The 17,384-nt window shown below is 41.1% G+C and overlaps 1 protein-coding gene across 8 annotated transcripts in view; it reads left to right on the forward strand.

The window, feature by feature from the left end:
* ERBB4 (erb-b2 receptor tyrosine kinase 4) overlaps positions 1-17,384 on the forward strand; it is a 576,064-nt gene that overhangs the window by 385,798 nt on the left and 172,882 nt on the right. For all 8 annotated transcript variants that reach the window (XM_068686347.1, XM_068686350.1, XM_068686352.1 and 5 more), the window contains 3 exons: positions 6,289-6,354; positions 13,335-13,453; positions 17,189-17,330. In XM_068686347.1, coding sequence (XP_068542448.1) covers positions 6,289-6,354; positions 13,335-13,453; positions 17,189-17,330 — 327 coding nt within the window. The remainder of the gene's footprint in view (positions 1-6,288; positions 6,355-13,334; positions 13,454-17,188; positions 17,331-17,384) is intronic.

A 17,384-nucleotide genomic window follows, 5' to 3' on the forward strand; every position in this document is an offset into this window, starting at 1 on the left:
ACACGCTCTTCTTGGCTTTCCATTTATTCCTTTACCTCTGGTGGCCAATCTCTCTTAGAATCAAAAGTGCCTGCCACCAGCGTATCCAGCGATACTCTGTAATTTCAGAGTTCTCTACAGATTCCCAGTCCCTGTGCGCATGCGAGCATTGTCTCCATCAGACGTTACTCTTGAAAATGCATCCCCCTTCAGAGGTTTTGTTTTCTTCTGGGCTGGTTCGTGTTTATCTCTGCTTCCTCCCCCCTGCCTTCCCTTGTGCTGTCCCCATATCTCTCGCCGTGCTCTTTCAGTGCCTATCTCTTGGACTGTTTTCATTTCGCAGACCTATTTCCCATGCCGCTTTCTTTTCAGCTGCCTGTACCCGAGTCCCTCTCCGTTTGTGTGCATCTCTCTTCCTATCTGCAGAGGAAGCCAAGGGAAAGATAGAGGTGTTGAATGGGGCTGAATGGCAGATTTGGAAGTCCCCGGTGGAAATGATCGTTAGCAGTTTGCTTTCAGCTCATGGGTCCAAACAAGTTTTCACTGTAAAGGGACGCCTCCAACATTTGTGCAGGGTACCTGTACTGGACTTTGGGGTAGAAGCAGTGATACAGCTGTGAGATGGAAAGGTCAGTCAATGTGCTGCCATTTACCACAACAAAATAACAATTTCAGTGCAAGAACAGCTTGTTAGAGAAAAGCCTGGATTTTAGGGGATTTTCTAATCCCGTGTTGGAAAACTATTAGTGGTAATACCCTGAGGTGAGCTCATGTGAAATCAATGAAAGCAACATAATTTGATGGCAGTAGAGGATTGGGCCCTTAGATTTCTATATCCCATAACTCTTCCACAGAGAGGAGGAGAAAATGAGCGCTAGATATTCCTATCAGATGCTTTCTTCTTTTACTGAAAGCTGTACTTTCTCTTACGAGGCATCTCTCTTCTGCCATAAAGGAAGGAAATCCTGAAACGTGTGAGTCTGTGTTAGGTAATTAACTTTCAAATCAATAGAAGAGATCTGATGGCTAGCGTAGTGCTGGTAGGAAATGTAAAATGATTTTTACTTAACAAAGAAGAGTGAATGAATGAGCGTGTGACAATAGGAATTGCCAGACAAGGACACGGAAGGCATTACAGCCAGATAAAGGCAGAACAATCCATCACAACAATAGTATCTTTAATTCTTGTTAATGCTGTGCCATGGTGTTTGAATTATATTTTGATTGTGTTATCTTTTCACACATAACTGAGGAGTTTTAGCTGCTTAGAAATACAACATGCGAGCCTATTTAAACCCTCTGTCCCACCTAAGCAATGGAGAAAGGAGACTGGGTCTTACTGCAGAGTGTACCTGGAACTTTGTGCATCTTAGAGGAAGTTATGTCCAGACGCTTCTGTGGGATGTCTCTGGCGTTTTTGCAAGACCGATTTTTTAGGTTAAGGATGAGACTACAAGTAGCTTACAGAAGCTAATAAATGATTTATAGATGTTTTGATAGTTAATTGTTTTAGCCTGCTGGATGAGTAAAGAGCCTGCTTATAACCATGGCTTATAACCACGGCATGTAACCGTGAAAACCACTTTTTTTTTTTTTTTTTTTGGCCTGTTTATTCACACTTCCAATATCAGTGTGTTACAGATATGCTAACATCTATTAATGATTTATTAACCTGGTAGAAGCCATCCATAGATGCAAGCATTGTACAAGGTGAGACCATTTTTTGTCTTACTTATGCTTTCCTTCCAGGCCTCTTGACAGAGGTCTGCTTAAAGCAGCTGGGATAGCTGATGAGGAAGAAGCAGCGTTCTCTGTACTACACTGAGCTAAGAGTTAAGAGGAGGACTTCATTTTTCTTGTGTTGTCAGTAACTTAATCCTCTGCGGTTTTACTGTTCCTCAAATAATAAAGTCAGTCTGGAGACAAAGGAAAGCCGTTCTCAATTCTTGGGAAAGCACAAGGATAAAGTAACCTTGGTCTTTCCCAGCCTAGCGAGCAAATGCTTTCTGCTGGTGACTTTCTCCAGCAGAGGCAGGGAGAGTAGAGGCATCTTTCACAAATAAAATAAAAAAATAAAATATCCTGGAAGTTACAACTGGTAGTCTGCAATGGACTCCACAATGAAAGTAAGTCACATTAGTATCGGCCAAGGGAAGATGAGCCCAGGAGATGAGCCATTGGTTGTCTGCATGAAATTTGCCAAAGCAAAACTAATTCTTATGTTCCAGTGGAAATTTTCCCATTCTAAGTTTAGATTTCATAACAAAGTCTGTAAAAATTATGTAAGCCTCCTGTTAACTCCTTCCCTCCTCCTCTGCATTCTATTGAATCAAATGTCATCACGTATTCCAAGCAGTGCTACTGTTCAGGAGCAGAACTGTACTCTAGCACTGCTTCTGTAAAGAGGGCAGGAGAATGAGCAAGGTTCTTCCTTTCCGTATGTCACTAGGAAAGAAAAAAATTCTTTGCTTATGTGCCTTCACTAATGTACAAGAATTTAGCAAATGGGTAAGGTTGCGCTTACAAGGTAGAGTCCATTAGAAGTCTGCCTTTGGGCAAATTCCAGTTAATTCTTGACTCACTATTCGACTGTAGTAAGACTATGCATGAGGAATTGTTACAGGTGAACTCGTACTCCTTTTGGGTGATTTGGGCTGCTCCACTACTAGTGGTGAGTGTTCCTAGGTCCCCCTGGTTGCCATTAAGACTGCAGTTTGCTCAGCATCTTGGTGCCAAGGACCAGCGGTGGAAATCGTAGGAAGGAATCCTGTGTCTTTATTAGCTGTTGTCTCAAGATGAAAGGAAAAATACCTTTGCAGTTTGCCGTTTCTTCATTATTTCTTTCGCCTACACCTTGCTTCTATACGTTAGTAGGTTTTGGCATATTTTAGAGACACAAAGAATAAAAGGAATCATCTATTTTATGCCAGGAATTGTTTGATTTTCTTTTTCTCAAATCTCTGTTGGCTTGCTACAATCTAAAAATCAGAAGAAATACATATGGAAAGATTTGTGAGAAGTAGTACAGTTTTTGTAAAGACTTTATTAGTCTCGGAGCTGATCGATTTATTATTGTTTAAGCCTGGCATATAGATCTCATCATGAGAACTGTTCCTCACATGGATGTTCCTTATGCTCCTGGCTACTTATGTTGACTTCCATGGGATTATTTTTGTGATAAGATTTACAGAGCTGATCTTTAATGGGTAACAATCTGTCCTTATTATGGTGGGAAAGCCAGGTGAAATAGTGAGTTATGTGAGGGCAGAATCTGGACCAGTTCCTGCTGAGAGCAAAGAAAGTTATTTTTCTTTTTTGAACAAACAGACCAATATAGAGACACTGTTTGGAGGGAGTTTGTTTTTTGATTTTAATTCTCGGTATATTTGACCTTCAAAAGGACATGTAATGTAATTCAGAGGTGTGCTGCCTACAAGCTCGGCTCCTTGTTTTGTCTGTGCAGCTGAGAAAAGTGAAAACAATGAAGCACAGACTTTGAGTTCCCAATGAGAAAAAGGAAAACTGGCAGCCTTTTCTTGCTATTTTGTTAAATATCTCTATTTAAATGCAAATGATCATCTGACACTGACAAACAAAGTCATGTACCAGGAAGCAGGCGTGCAAGATTTTAAATAAAAAAATAATGATTATTGAAGATGCTGGATCAGTTTTATTTCCAGGAGGAGTAGAGTTGGCTGAGCACATTTTGGTTGCCTGCTGAGGATCAGCTCAGCATCTAGGAGTTTGAAATGTGAAGGCTTTCATTTTAAATGTTGTTTGTGCAGAAGTGTGGGAGGCCTCTCCAGTAAGAGGTATCTTGGAAGGATGTTTGAAGTATCTTCTGTTATCTCAGTGCACAAACTGCAAAGGAAAGCCCAGTGCCTGCAGTAAATTTTGGAAGAGGGCAGAAGTCTGGGGCAGAAAGACCTGAACTGGTGCCTTCTTCTGCCTCAGGAATACATGGCTGCGAGTGGTCTGTGCAATGCTTTTCCCTGTGTCCGTCTGCCAGCCTTGGAGCTTTCTCCCTGAATCCCAGCCCCCTTGAGCAGGACAGATATCAGATTTGACCGTAAGTTAGGGTCAGGCATAAAATGGAGCCTTGCAGGAGGTGGCAGCTCTGCTGTCCTTGGGTTGTGGTTCCTCCCTACCTTCCCCCAGCCATGATGCTCTGGTGAGGGCCATGCTGCGGCAGGTACAGAAATGTTCGCTCCCTGCCGTGCTCTTTCTCCTTCCCACTTGTTCGGTTGGTCAGGGCTTATAACAACCCAGTTCCTGGGCATCATTTTTATTCAGCAATTTTTATTTCACCAAACCCAGCAAGCAAACTGTGTCATTTCAAGGCTTTCTTCTGTGGAAATTCTTCCTTGAATTTGTTGTTTACCTCACCTGTTGTTTTTTTTTTTAAACTTCCATTCTTATAAATCAATACGGATGTGTTAGCTTTCTGCACGGAGCTCCAGTAGCCTCTTAATAATCATAATAATCGTTATTACTGATTAAAGTTGCATTATTCATGCCAGATGGAGTCCCCTCTCTGTCAGCCAGAATGAGTTTGCATTAAGTAGTTATAGTGTGTATCTGTGAACTAAATAAACAGATGGCAGCATGTGACAGCAAATTATGTGCTGGTGATGTCAGCACCAGTGCTCCCCCAGTATAATTGCTTTAAGCGAACACGAGTACAGTGAGGAGCCGTTGGTTTTAACAAGGTAGTTGGCACACAGCACGTAATTACTGCACAACATAATCAATAGCACCTTCAGTGCTGCGTGAGACCCGAGAGGAGAGCACTGGCTTTACAGAAGTAGCGACACAAAGTCTGACTTTACGCTACTCTAACTGTGGTTCTGTTTAACTGTGTAACATCTGGTAGGTACACTCGTCTTTTGGGGTGATCCAACCTTTGCTTTTGTGTTTTTCTCCAACCTTGTTTCCCAAGTGGGAGCTTGTGGGCAGTATGTGGTTTAGTGCAGGGTGCAGCAGAGCAGCATTAACGGCTACTGCTGCTAGTACAGGATTGAAAGGTTCCTGGTGACTTCAGTAAGCTTCTGGATCAGGTCCAAAGTGGAAACTCACTTAATAGATTATCAGCAGTATTCAGTGATGAATAAAAGTTTAATCCGAGGCAAGGTCAGGTTACTGAGGTCAGAAGAGCTTCAGGAAGGGCTGTGCGGCGTCGTTCCCAATGCTTGTGTTAGCTTTCTCAGTTCATCACTTCAGGTCTGGTTTCCTGTAAGGGGCTTTGCTCCAGCAGCACCCATGTTATAGCCGTTGGGGCATGCGGTGCTGTAAGGCTCCTGCACTTCAGGAGGGAGGAAGGAGCATGGCTGAGCTCTGGCCATGGAATTGCAGGATGAGATCTCCTTCGCTCACCGTCAGAACTGGCATGGGACTGGCTGGGTGTTTTCTCAGGTAACAAAAGATGCAGCGAGAGTATGTGCCAGTCCTTCCACCGCTTTCACTTCCTTGCACAGTGGTTAGTGGTTAGCCATGAAATGGAAGGTGTGAATTCCTCTCCCTCCTCAGTGCAAGATTACCAGGTAGTTTGTAAAAGTTTAGAAAAGGTACTGTTGCTAACTCTTCCTCCCCCATATGTATTTGCAATGCAGGCACTTTCAGTTTCCTTTTGTCTTGAGGGACTAAGCCTGTCAGCACGTGGAAGGACGATGCAGAGCATCTCCTCCACGAGGCTCCTTCAGAAGCAGAACCACAACCACAGGCAGCTAGAGACTCTGCAGTCAGAAAAGGCAAGGTCCTGTGAGTTTAGCTGTCACTGTGGAGAGGTGGCTGCACAGAGCAAATTTCCTTCACGGTGATTTTGGACATGAAGACTGCACAGTCTTTTAGGGGGAAGGATGGGTTTTGGATCACTTTCCTGCCAAGGCACTGAGTTTATTGCCCCATTGTTCAGGTGAAATTGAACACAAGATGAGATGGATATTTGCTCAGCCTTTTCTCATCCTATGGGAGGAATGAGCGGGTCTTATGGAGAATGTACAGAGCAACAGCACTGGGCGGTGAAATTGTTCCTTGCTCCTCCACACTTCATCTTTTTTGGTTTTACAATGTGCCAGCCATTATTTGTAGCACATAGGGATTTAGGGTATAAAGCACTTAGATAAGTACCCATACGTTTGCTACCCATTCTGGCTATGTATCTGGACTTTTTTACAGGCATGGTTTCAAACTTAGTAAAGCATAGAAGCTCTCCAAAGGCAAGATGGACCCTTCTCTTCAGTGGTTGTCGAAGGGTAAAGAAATGAAAGGAAGCCACATTTCTAATCTCCCTGTTTTCTTTCGTTCCCAAAGGTGGTCGATGCCACAAATCCTGCACAGGCCGATGCTGGGGACCCACAGAAAATCACTGCCAGACCTGTAAGTATGCAAGACCCTGAGAAACAAAGGACTGAAAAATGATGTAACAGGGATCCTACTTTTTTTTATTACTATTATTGTGAAGAGATACTATACATTTTCTTTTTAGTGCAGTTCTGAAACATTTGAAGGTTTTTTCTGTATATTTTTGCCAACTGATGATCTTGTTTTTTTCCCCCCATGTGAATTTATGTTTTTCTTTCCTCCCTTGTGCTTTCTAAAAATGCTTAAGCTAACTTGAATTTTCTTTTCACTTCGTGGCGGCAACATGGAGCATGGCTCCTGAGAATATTGATGGTTATTTTGGAATACACTGAAATGAATACTGCAGGAATAGAAAAGTCTACAAGGCGGATTTGGAGATATTTAATGATGGCCTGATGCTGCAAAGTTCCTAATGCCAGAGTACTCTGTTTATTTCAGTGGGAGCCTGGGAGTATTAATTATCTTGCAGAATTGTTCTCTTTATAATAACTCAGAACGTAGTTGAGTTATACTGAAAGAGAATAATGATTTTTTGTGAAGGAAGTAGCAAGTGAAGGGTTGTTCACAATGTCTGTCTGTCCTCTTGAATTTAGACAGCATTAAAATGAATAAGAAAAAGAACTATATTGAGATTCTTTGTGTGCTTTCAGCTCCTCCAGACAGGCACTAAGGAGTTAGAAGTGCAGTTACAATATTAGCAAATAGAAAAGAGGAGAAAATTGAGAGCTGTCTTTTCCTACGTGTTTCTTCCTTTTTCCTCTTGCAGCATTAGAGCTATCCTTTACATTTTCCTTCTTTGAAATTCAGGATGGTGAAAATTGGTTGGGTGTTGGGTTTACTGGAGTCTCTCCCCCCAGGAAATGAAATGGTTGCTGAGACCTTCACACCCCTGAGTTAGCACTGCTCTGGCTTGTGCTCATTTTCTTGGCTGTGTTGTAGCTGGGATTTAACTGATACCAAGCAGATGTACCAGCTAACTCTCTGAACTTATGATAGCCCAACGTTAGCCATCTTTTTCATTGGAAATATTGGAAACAGAGCAACAATGCCTTTTTCCCCCACTATTCAGAGGAAGAAATTGTGGGAAACCGGAAACAGCAGAGAGCTTGACATAAACATTTTAGGGTTTACCATGATGAGGAAATCCAATCCGACCTCCTGCCCGTGACAAAGCACAGGGTGCGGGTGACAGAGCTGCGTGCTTGCTGAGGCTCTGCCCCCCTGCGCTCCTTTGCATTCAGGTACATCAGCTGATGTTGCTGGCAAAGCTGATGACAATTATAGCTCTGCTAAAGCTAACATGTTCTTATATTGCTCTTTCATATTGAACTTTATCTGCGGGTGTGATTAAAAGTGCTTCAGGACAGGTTGCAGGAATAACTGTATAATGAAGTGTATTCTTATTTGTCTGAATTGAGCTAGTACCTCTCCTTTCTTTCTAGCAGTCTATGAATGCTGCAAAGAATTCAGTGGTGAGAAAACCTCCTTACAGCAAGGTTATGTACTGAAGCACATAGAGGAAAGGGACAGAAATCTAGTTGGCTGGAATTATTTTATATCATGGCCAGATTAGAATTAATTAATGATGGTTGTTAGGTCTGTTTGTCCATCTCTGTAAGGACCTGGGTAATTCTTCCCAAGTTGGACAGACTTATTTGGGCCTTATGTGGTTATCTCACTAGGGAATAGTGCAAAACCTTGGCGATTCTGCTGGATAAGGATGATCTGATCCTGGCTCAAGCCTTGGTTCGAGCAGGCTGAGGCTCCAGCCGTATGCAGTGTTGGACAGCCCAGCTGGACTCCGCGTGGCTGCAGAAGCCCACGTGGCAGGATCAGCTCACATGGCCTCAACCTCCCCAGAGCGCTGCTCTCAGATAACCAAACTGATTTGGTGGATTAATGTAATAATACCAGAGAGAGCAAAACTTATCTGCAGTGTTGTAAAGTCAGAAGCTTAGCAGAGCTGCACAGTAGCTTTGCTCCCAGAGTGACAGCTCTCACTTTCTTCACAGTGACTGCCCTCTCATATCCAAACAGTGGGGACAGGCTAAGGCATGACCATGGATTAATAAACTATCAAAGACATATGTTATCTAAGTTCCAGGGAGATGCACGGATCACACATTCCTAATTTGAAATAGCTACTTACAGCCTTTTACCTTGAAACACGCTGTCAGTATAGTTCCCGCAGCAATTGTCAGGGACAGGAGTTAATTTTAGGTTGTGTGCTTTCCTTTTGCCTACCTGACCTTGTGCTGCCTTGGGTAAAGAGCAGGATTTAATAAAAAGAGTGAATATTGGGCTAGCAATGAGCATTTCTTCATCACATTTCCGCAAAACTTGTTTTTCTAAAAAACATTAAAGCAAAGAATTAGAATATGAGTAGGAAATCAAAACATAAAAATCCAAGTGGTGTTAAGTTTTTGCTGCCTTCATTTCTGACTTGTTCTGCCCTGGCTTTCAGTCTAATTAATGTGATTTTTAGACACAAGATGGAGACAGGAAGAACGGTATTGCAAACAGCCTATACCTTCACCTATTCACCTTGAGGATGGGCAGCCTTCAAACACCTGCAGGAAAAGACTTCGGCCTTATTACTTCCCAGCATCAAAAAGTTTTGTTCCTAGAACCAGAAGGAACATAAGCATGTCTGTATTTAATAATTTCATTTTTTTATCCAGTCACTGAAGCAAAAAATTCTGATGAGCCCCCCTCCCAAGATAAGAATTAAATTATTTTCCTAGGAAAAGGATAAAAAATGAAAGATCTTAATCCGTATCTTTCATTTCAAATTACATATGGAAAAAAAACAAAGATCATTTTGTTTTTGCATGAGTATTATCTACCTGTCTTCTTATGTTGCCTTCCAGCTATGTCTCTCTGTATGTATAACTCTGTCTGAAACACCACCTGCATCTAACTCTATCCTAACATCTCTCTAAATGTGACAAGAAAATTTATGCATTTAGGAAGGCAATTAATGGGAAAATTTAAATAAGCTGTTCCATTAGGATTTAGAACAGAGATAATTTCAGGATACTGTATTATGCAGCTAACAACCCATTTTTCTTTTACAATTAAAATATTAGTAAATATTAATATGAAACACTTAAAAGCTAGAGAGTGTTCTTTGTTTTAGTGTCAAGAAAGGCTAACGTGGAATAGCTCTTAAAAAGAATGTTTTTCAGAGTATTGGGCACACCCACTATGTAAACCACTTTTAAAAATAAGCACAAGAACAAAAGCTTTTGGAAGTTACTAGTCAAATTTGAAAATCTGTGGTTAGACTGTTACTGCTTTTGCTGTTGATGTCTCTGATAAGGGTTTTTTTCTTTTTCATATGAAAAGAAATTGAAAGCTTTATAAATTGACTGCATTATTTTATTAAAATGACAGATTATGCACTTTGTCCTAGAGGAATGAAACTGAAAGAGAGCAATTTAAATTAAAACTACAGGGAGGCAAAAAAAGGGAAATAACCTTTAAATCAGGCCCCAAACCTAAGTATTCAGCAAACGTAAAACACCGTGTGACTGTGTACATGTACAGGAGATTGGCCTGAGCATTACTGTGTTTATACAGTCTTTCTGCAGCTGATGTTGCTGAGAAAAAGAAGGTGCCGAGGCAGGAAGTACCCAATTAGAGCAGCAAAAGGCAAGCGGGAGCCTGGTGGGGGAGATGGAAAGAGCTGAACCAGCAGCTTAGATCAATCAGGGTAACCCAGCATTTTTGCTTGGAGCCAGCATCTTTAATTAAAATCCTTGTATTTCACTAATAACTTTGCATGTTCATAAGAGTTTTTCATTGATTTCAGTTACTTTCCATTTTTTCCTTCATAGATTTATAGTGCCCTGACATAATTAAAGATGAAGGGAAACAATAAGAGAGACTGATTAATTGAGCACACACACTTGAAGTGTCCATTCCACCCCATGCCCAGCACAACTTTTTGCTATTGTAGTGAAACACCGGTGAAGATTGGCAGTCAGCATTCTGTTCTTCTCTTCAGAAACCAGCCCCAATGCATGGCACATTTTGTCATGATAGGTCTTGAGTTGCAGCTCTACAATAAATTGTCTGTGTTTGGAGGCAGTTTTTGGGGAAAGGTTGCCATTGTTTGAAATGTGTGCAGCTAGGTTCATTTTCTGTAGCGTTACACTGTGATAGTAATTGCAGGAAGTTGAACTGTTGAGCTGTGTTTACTGGAGTCTGAACAATCAGATTATTATTATTAATACATAGTATTGCCTTGTAGTTGTTTTATTTTGGGGAACACCCTTTGCTGTGAACTGTCTTGAGTGAGTCCTTCAAAAAATTCAGAGCTAAGGTTGTGGTTTTTTTTTCTGTCTTTGTATGTTGCCACTGAAGATGCCCTATGGCTCCTTCTCCAAAAGATAAATAAGGTGTGCTGTGGCCTTTTCCTATAATGAAATGTTGGCAGTTCTGTTGGCACTGTTTGCTTTCCCAGTCAAATAAACATGAAATAAACAATTAGGGAGAAGCAGCAACAAGCCTTCACAACTATATATTTTGCAAACCACTTTATATCTTTGCAGTGTTAAGGAAAACTCAAAACGTGCCCTATCCTGACCAGCTTGCTAGAGGCTGCGTTAAACCAGTGCCTGCTCACACGCAGAGGAGCAGAGTTCATGAGGGCACTCTGCTCCTGTCCTGTGCTGGAAAGGGGCTGTGCTCCACCACATCAGTCTTTGTGCTCCTCCTCTTCTTTTTAGAAGGAAACATGTTCTGGAATAAATTGTAGTCTCTTAAAATGCTAAGGACTGTAAATAAATAAATAAATAAATAAAACAGTATCTGGAAATTTACACATGACAGAAGACTTACGGGGGGCACTCGAAGAGGGTGAATAGTTTAGGTGAGCCTAGACTAGTAGGTTAAAAACTGCTGAAAAGGTGCCAGTAAATTGCTTAAATCTATTGCTGTTACTGGAGATCACTTCCTACTGCTGTTTAAACTACGCAGCCTTGGGAAGCGCTGGGACCTGTGGCACAGCTTGATGGAATCGTGAAATCCTTTAAAATGCAGATCTGGGCTTGCTCAATGTAGGAGCCAGTGAGCTGACGAGTAGTCTAGATACACTGCATGGCATGGTAACAGGACACCTGGCATGGCCAAGGTGGGGATTCACCTCCTCCCGGCCTGTTTTGGGGTGATGCTGCAGATTCCTGGCACTCTCTGTAGCTGACAGGGTGGCACTTGCAGCAGCCCTTGGAGAAGCCAGCCCGGAGGCTGTCTGCCCAGGGAAGCAGTGGCTGCGGAGTCCTGGTGGGCATCCCAACAGCAGCTGCAGTCAGGGGAAGAAATTATAACTGAGCTAATTAGGTATTCAAAATAATTTTTTACACAGAGGTACCATACACCAAAACTTTCCAGATTTAAACAAAACATTAAATTGCAGTGGAGCAGCAGTGAGGAAAGTGGCCATGCCGTGCCATGATGTCCTCTCCTTTCCAACTGGGGGGACCCTGGGACCCAAACAGGCTCTAGCAAACACGGCTCTGTGTTAAGTCAGGAGGCTTCACCTCCCTTCGAAGTTAAGACAGATAGAGCTTAATCCAGTCTAAACCCAAATGCAATAGACCAGGTTCTGAGCTGAACTGTCTGAACAATGTGCAGACGCTGACTTACTGAGTCCTTAATTTTCATGAGAAGAGTCTGTGTCTGTCCTGGTTACCTTATGATACTGTTTCCTATCAGTACAGTTATTAAGTAAAAGCCTTCAATCTGTTTCTTTAGTAATGTTGGCAGTCAGCGCATTTACAAAAAATTCCCTTACTTTTAAAATCTTACTGTGTGAGGCATGGAAGTGTTTTCTAGTGCAGTCTCTGGTATCAGAAAGTTGGAATTACTCTTAAAGTGCATTGCTTTATTCTGTAGACTATAAATGATGACTTCTCTTTCGTTATTTACATTTTTAATCTCCTAAATAAATACTGTGTATATTAAGAAGCTTTGGTGTTACCTTAAGTACTTCCAGCAAGTGGTGGAGGGAATTCAGCTTGGAAGCATTAATAAAAAGGAATCACCGATGCATCACGTTAGAATGGAGCAAGAAGTTGGATGAAATTTTGTGTTCTTTGGCCTCTTGAAAAGTGTTTTCCATAGAGAACTAGTGAAATGCTTTTAACAAAATAATTGGTTAAGTTTAATTACAGAAGTGTAACTTCCTTGCTCCTTATCAAAAGAGCTGACAGCACAGCTTCCTCAAATTCTTTAGGTTGGTATAGTCCTGCAGAAACTTTTCATTCCCTTTCCTGTAAAATAAAGACTGAATATAAAGATGGGTGAGGGGAGAAAGTTACTCTACTTGCTGACCATTCTTTGTCCAAGACTAAGCCCTGAGGTACAGCAGTGTGGTTCCACTTAAATTGCTGCACCTGCCAGTTGGTAGACTATAGTTGTTTACCTGTGAGTGAAGGCTGGATTGTGTTACTAGAAAAAGATGAGTGGTATTTCCAAATATGTTCCAGTCTGAAGGTTGTATTCTGTTCTCATTGCCAATTTGTTCAAATTGATTGCCATCAAGAACAGCTTTTGGCTCAGAGATTGCTAGCCTCATTGAATTTCTACATGCTTTTTACTCAGTGTTGTAGTTTTTCATGGGGAAAAACTCATGTGGAACTGGTGAGCTCTTCTGTTATTATTATTATTTTTCTCTCCATAGCTGTCCATCAGCTATTTATTAAGCTCCAGTCATTTGAAAATAGTATTCTACATTATTTTCCAAGGGTGAAAATAAACACTGTAAAAAAAAATCTTCCTTTGCAGTCTTCTGGCAATGGTACATTCTTGAAGAAGGTATTGTAAAGGTATAATGGAGGAAAACAGTTACTACTGCCATTGAAAAAAATTGCCTTAAAGCTTGTATTTTTTTTCAGTACGGTGTTGTTCTGCTTGTTTTCCTCAGTGTGCAGCTGAAAAGCTGTCTCCTTGGTTCTGATGCTGACACGATAATTTTTCCTTTCTCCTCCTAGTAACCAAGACAGTGTGCGCAGAGCAGTGTGATGGACGGTGCTATGGGCCCTACGTCAGCGACTGCTGCCACCGGGAATGCGCTGGAGGCTGTTCCGGACCTAAAGACACTGATTGCTTTGTATGTGTGAGACTTCCCATTTTTCTTGTTTCTGGCAGTCACAGTGAAAGTTCTTAATGCTTTAATCCATGAAATTCACAGTTCTGCCCCTTATAATGTATTGCATGCACACTCCCAGATTTTGACTGTGAACTCTAGCATTTAATATTTTTCACGTTATATTAGCATCACTTATCTACTTAATATTCCCCATTAAAAGATTTATGAGATTTGTAAATATAGATTGGGAAACATTAATATGCTAATCTCTGTGATTTTTATCTTTTGCTTTCCTAAAATTAACTTTTAGAGGTGATAGGGAATTTTTAGAAGTATTTATCATTACATTTGAGCATAGTTTTTATTGCTGCTCGGTGTGCTTTTTATTTGAAAGTCAAGAATACAATTTAGCTTCTTTGTGAAAGATGTTCCCTATTACTGCCAGGCTTGATTTAAACTCAGTTTTTTTTACTAGGCATACTGGGAAGAAAAGCAGTTCCCAAAATACTCTACCCCAATGTATGTATTCTACTACATGTGCTTAAGATTAAAAAGAAAAAATAAAAGGCTATTTTTTCCTTAAAAAACAAGCATTCTGTACATACAGGCCTTTAGCCATATTTATTTTGTTTACCATTTGTATTTGTAGTAGTGTCAGCAGCTTCAGCTCCCCACACTGATCTCAAAAAACATGCAGCTCATCTCTGTGTTACAGAGGCAAGTTTTGCTCATGTTTTCAGGGGTAGCAAACCTAGGTCTGAAGAAGCCAAGAACTAGAATGGGTTCAGAGAAGTGGATCTTTGGAAGTACCCAAGTGATTGAGGAGACAAACATCTACATCTACCAGCTTGGGTGGGCTCCTTCTAAAATCTGCCAGATAGGGCTGGGAGGAGAGATCATATGGTTTGGACAATTGCAAATGTTTTGCTACTCTAGGCAAGAGGATCGCAGCGAACAGGCAATAATGAATCTTCTTCTATCTGTAACTCAAACTTTCTCACTATTCTGATACCGTTTGATAGTGGTAGGTGCTGTGCTCCCAAAACACGTCCTCAATGGTATTCTTTTACTGCTGAGGAAATGCAGTGATGGCCTTCAATCACTGTCAAGTCTGTAATTGGGACTTTACCATATGTAATCAGTGTGTGTTGTAGGCTTGATTCAAAGCTTGTTGGAACTTCTGTAATGGTTTGGAGAAGAGATACGAAAACAACATCCTTCCCATGTCATCATATAACGTCAATACATGTATGTAAAGGAAAGAGGTAAAAATGCAGCTACTGCTTCCATAATGACAGCTGAGGAGCATTTCCAGTGCTGAAGTGTTGAACCCACAGCTTGTGTGTCCATGTTCTATAATACCCCAGCAGAAAAGGAAATGAATTAGATTTCCTGAACAGTGGCAGCTGTGGAAATGTGTATGCTAAAAATCACGCTAGCGTGTTTGTTCTGCTCCTGCAGAGAAGTACCCAGGGCATCAGTCTCATTCGCTCCTGGCCCCAGAGCAATGTAAACGAAATTCAGCAGGGGTCTTTCAAGACTAGCCATTACTTGCTTACACCACACTGGGTGAAAAGTGGAACCCTTTAGGCAGTGAAAGCTGTGCTTAGTTGTCAGTTGAAGGATACAACTCATTTAACTTGTTTTTCCCTATGTACATACTTTCATTCACATATTAGCAACATCTAGCACCACATCCTAGAAGTTTATGTTAATTGTAAAGCAATTACAAATGTGTATGAAATATTACGGTCGTGAATTAAAAGTTCTCCAGTCTTCCACGTGGGCTTTTCCGGAGAAGTGCCATCTCTGTGAAGAGCACTGATGTGCTTGGCTTTTTGCATTTGCTACACCATCATCAGAGGATTGTCATGTACTTGACAAAGCACTTCCTAAGTCAACATGGATGTAAAGTAAGTTGAGGAAACAAACTAAAATAATATTTATTAATAGGCAAAAGCACAGCTTATGAAACATTAAAAATCCTTCAGTGTATGGCAGCTTGTAACAGCATCCTGTTTTAAATGTGGCTTTATTATTTCTAAATAAAATTATCTTCCTCCTCCATATGCTGCGATGCGATCATTTGGATATTCAGTTATATAAAAGCAAGACAATAATCATCCAACATAACTGCAAGCAAACATGCTAAAACAATGTTTTAGACATGTTTTTCTATCTTGTATTCAAAACCTAACTGGATCTAAAACTTGAAATGCATAGCAGGGCCTGGCTAAATACTCAGAAATCCCTATTCATAGAGTGGACTTCCTGTCTGGTTCTTGATGAGGAAGAAACTGACTGTGTTTATCATAGTTCTGGTTCTCTGAGGAACTACTATTTTTTTGAATACAACTTTTAATGAACCAGCAAAGACAGGACTGGTTTGGCCTACCTGCAAGCTCCTGAGGACAGTGGAAGTTCATATTCAGGCTAGGATGGTGCCTTCATCATGGAACTCCCTATTTGTCCCGTTCTTCAGCAGTGTGTGTCCTTCTCTTTTGTTACTTTGCTAGCCTTAACTTCCTGAAATCTCCTGACCTGACAGGTAACCTCTGTCATGACCTGAATGGAGATAAGCTGAAGAACAGGGGAATTTTTTCACTTTTCTTTAACTTCCAGCCTTTGGTGGGGTGGGAGGGTCTCACTGGTGCGCTTGCTGCCTCTTTAAAGATTCAGGTTCACCTTGGTATTTCTGACTACCAGGAAAATTCCCAGATTCATCCCTAGACTGAAATTTCTAAGGCAGTGTGGCTGCTAGAGACTGGTAAGTGGGGAGGCAGAATCCAGTAGCAGTGGTTGCTTAAAATGCTAGTGGGATGCAAGCCAGGCTACAGCTTTCATATTCATATGAGATTTGACACTAGACATTTGCAGTTTGCTTTGTGTTGCTACTCCCAACAGGTTTTTTTTAAGCTGTGGTTAAAACCATAGATACGATTCACGGTGATAAGGAATGTCAAAATCAGTGGTGTGTGTGTTTGTTTTTTTCTGTTTTTTTTTTGTTTTTTTTTTGTTTTTTAATATTACTAATTATCAACCTTTCACAGTCAATTATTTTCCTTGCATACCATTACTCTTTTTATCCACACGCTTGCCTCTTCATTTGTCAGGGCCCTGTCCTCTGTCAGCTGTGGGTGGCTGAGCTTGAATGCTAAGTGATACAAAGTCCTATTTTCCTTTCCCAGTGTGTGAAGCAACTGACCTTGTTAAACTTGCCACTTAGGGAAATGACCCCCTCCTGTGCTAGCTCAAAAGAAGTTCTTATCCCTCTTGCTTTCTAATTGGGAATTTCAGTTTTCAGCTGGACTATGGACTCATGCTGTAAGAAATCAAAAGGTTGGACCTCTAAGGAAAAGCCATTAGCATTTGTTTAGACTGACTAAGATAAATAGCTGTTCACTCTTGGCAGTTTTAGAATGTCCCATCGAGTTGTGAATTAGTTGATTAGTAGTAGTAACAATAGTTATGAAACAAATTACGGTTCTGTTATGTTTCTGTAGGAAGTGCTGTAACAGGCAGCAGTGTTTCAAATTAAGGGGTCTCTGTGAGCCCTCCTTTATGTGCCATGTATTTGCCAAGGTCCTAGCAAGAAATCTAAGTAGACAAAACGGGGGTTAGAAAAACATGCGTCTTAATTCTCACTGTCGCAACACTTCTGAGTAATCAGGACTGTTAAGCTAAAAAAACAAAACGAACCACAACCAACTATATGATTTAATCAAGGTGATTTTTTTCTTCTCTCTTGCTTTGCAGGCCTGCATGAATTTCAATGACAGTGGTGCATGTGTGACGCAGTGCCCGCAGACATTTGTGTACAATCCCACCACCTTCCAACTGGAACATAATCACAATGCCAAGTACACGTATGGGGCTTTTTGCGTCAAGAAATGCCCACGTAAGTGCTGTGTTATCTGCCTTTTCCTCCAGGGATGGAAAATTTTGAGTTGCA

This window comes from Anas acuta, chromosome 6, assembly GCF_963932015.1.
Source record: "Anas acuta chromosome 6, bAnaAcu1.1, whole genome shotgun sequence".
NCBI lineage: Eukaryota > Metazoa > Chordata > Aves > Anseriformes > Anatidae > Anas > Anas acuta.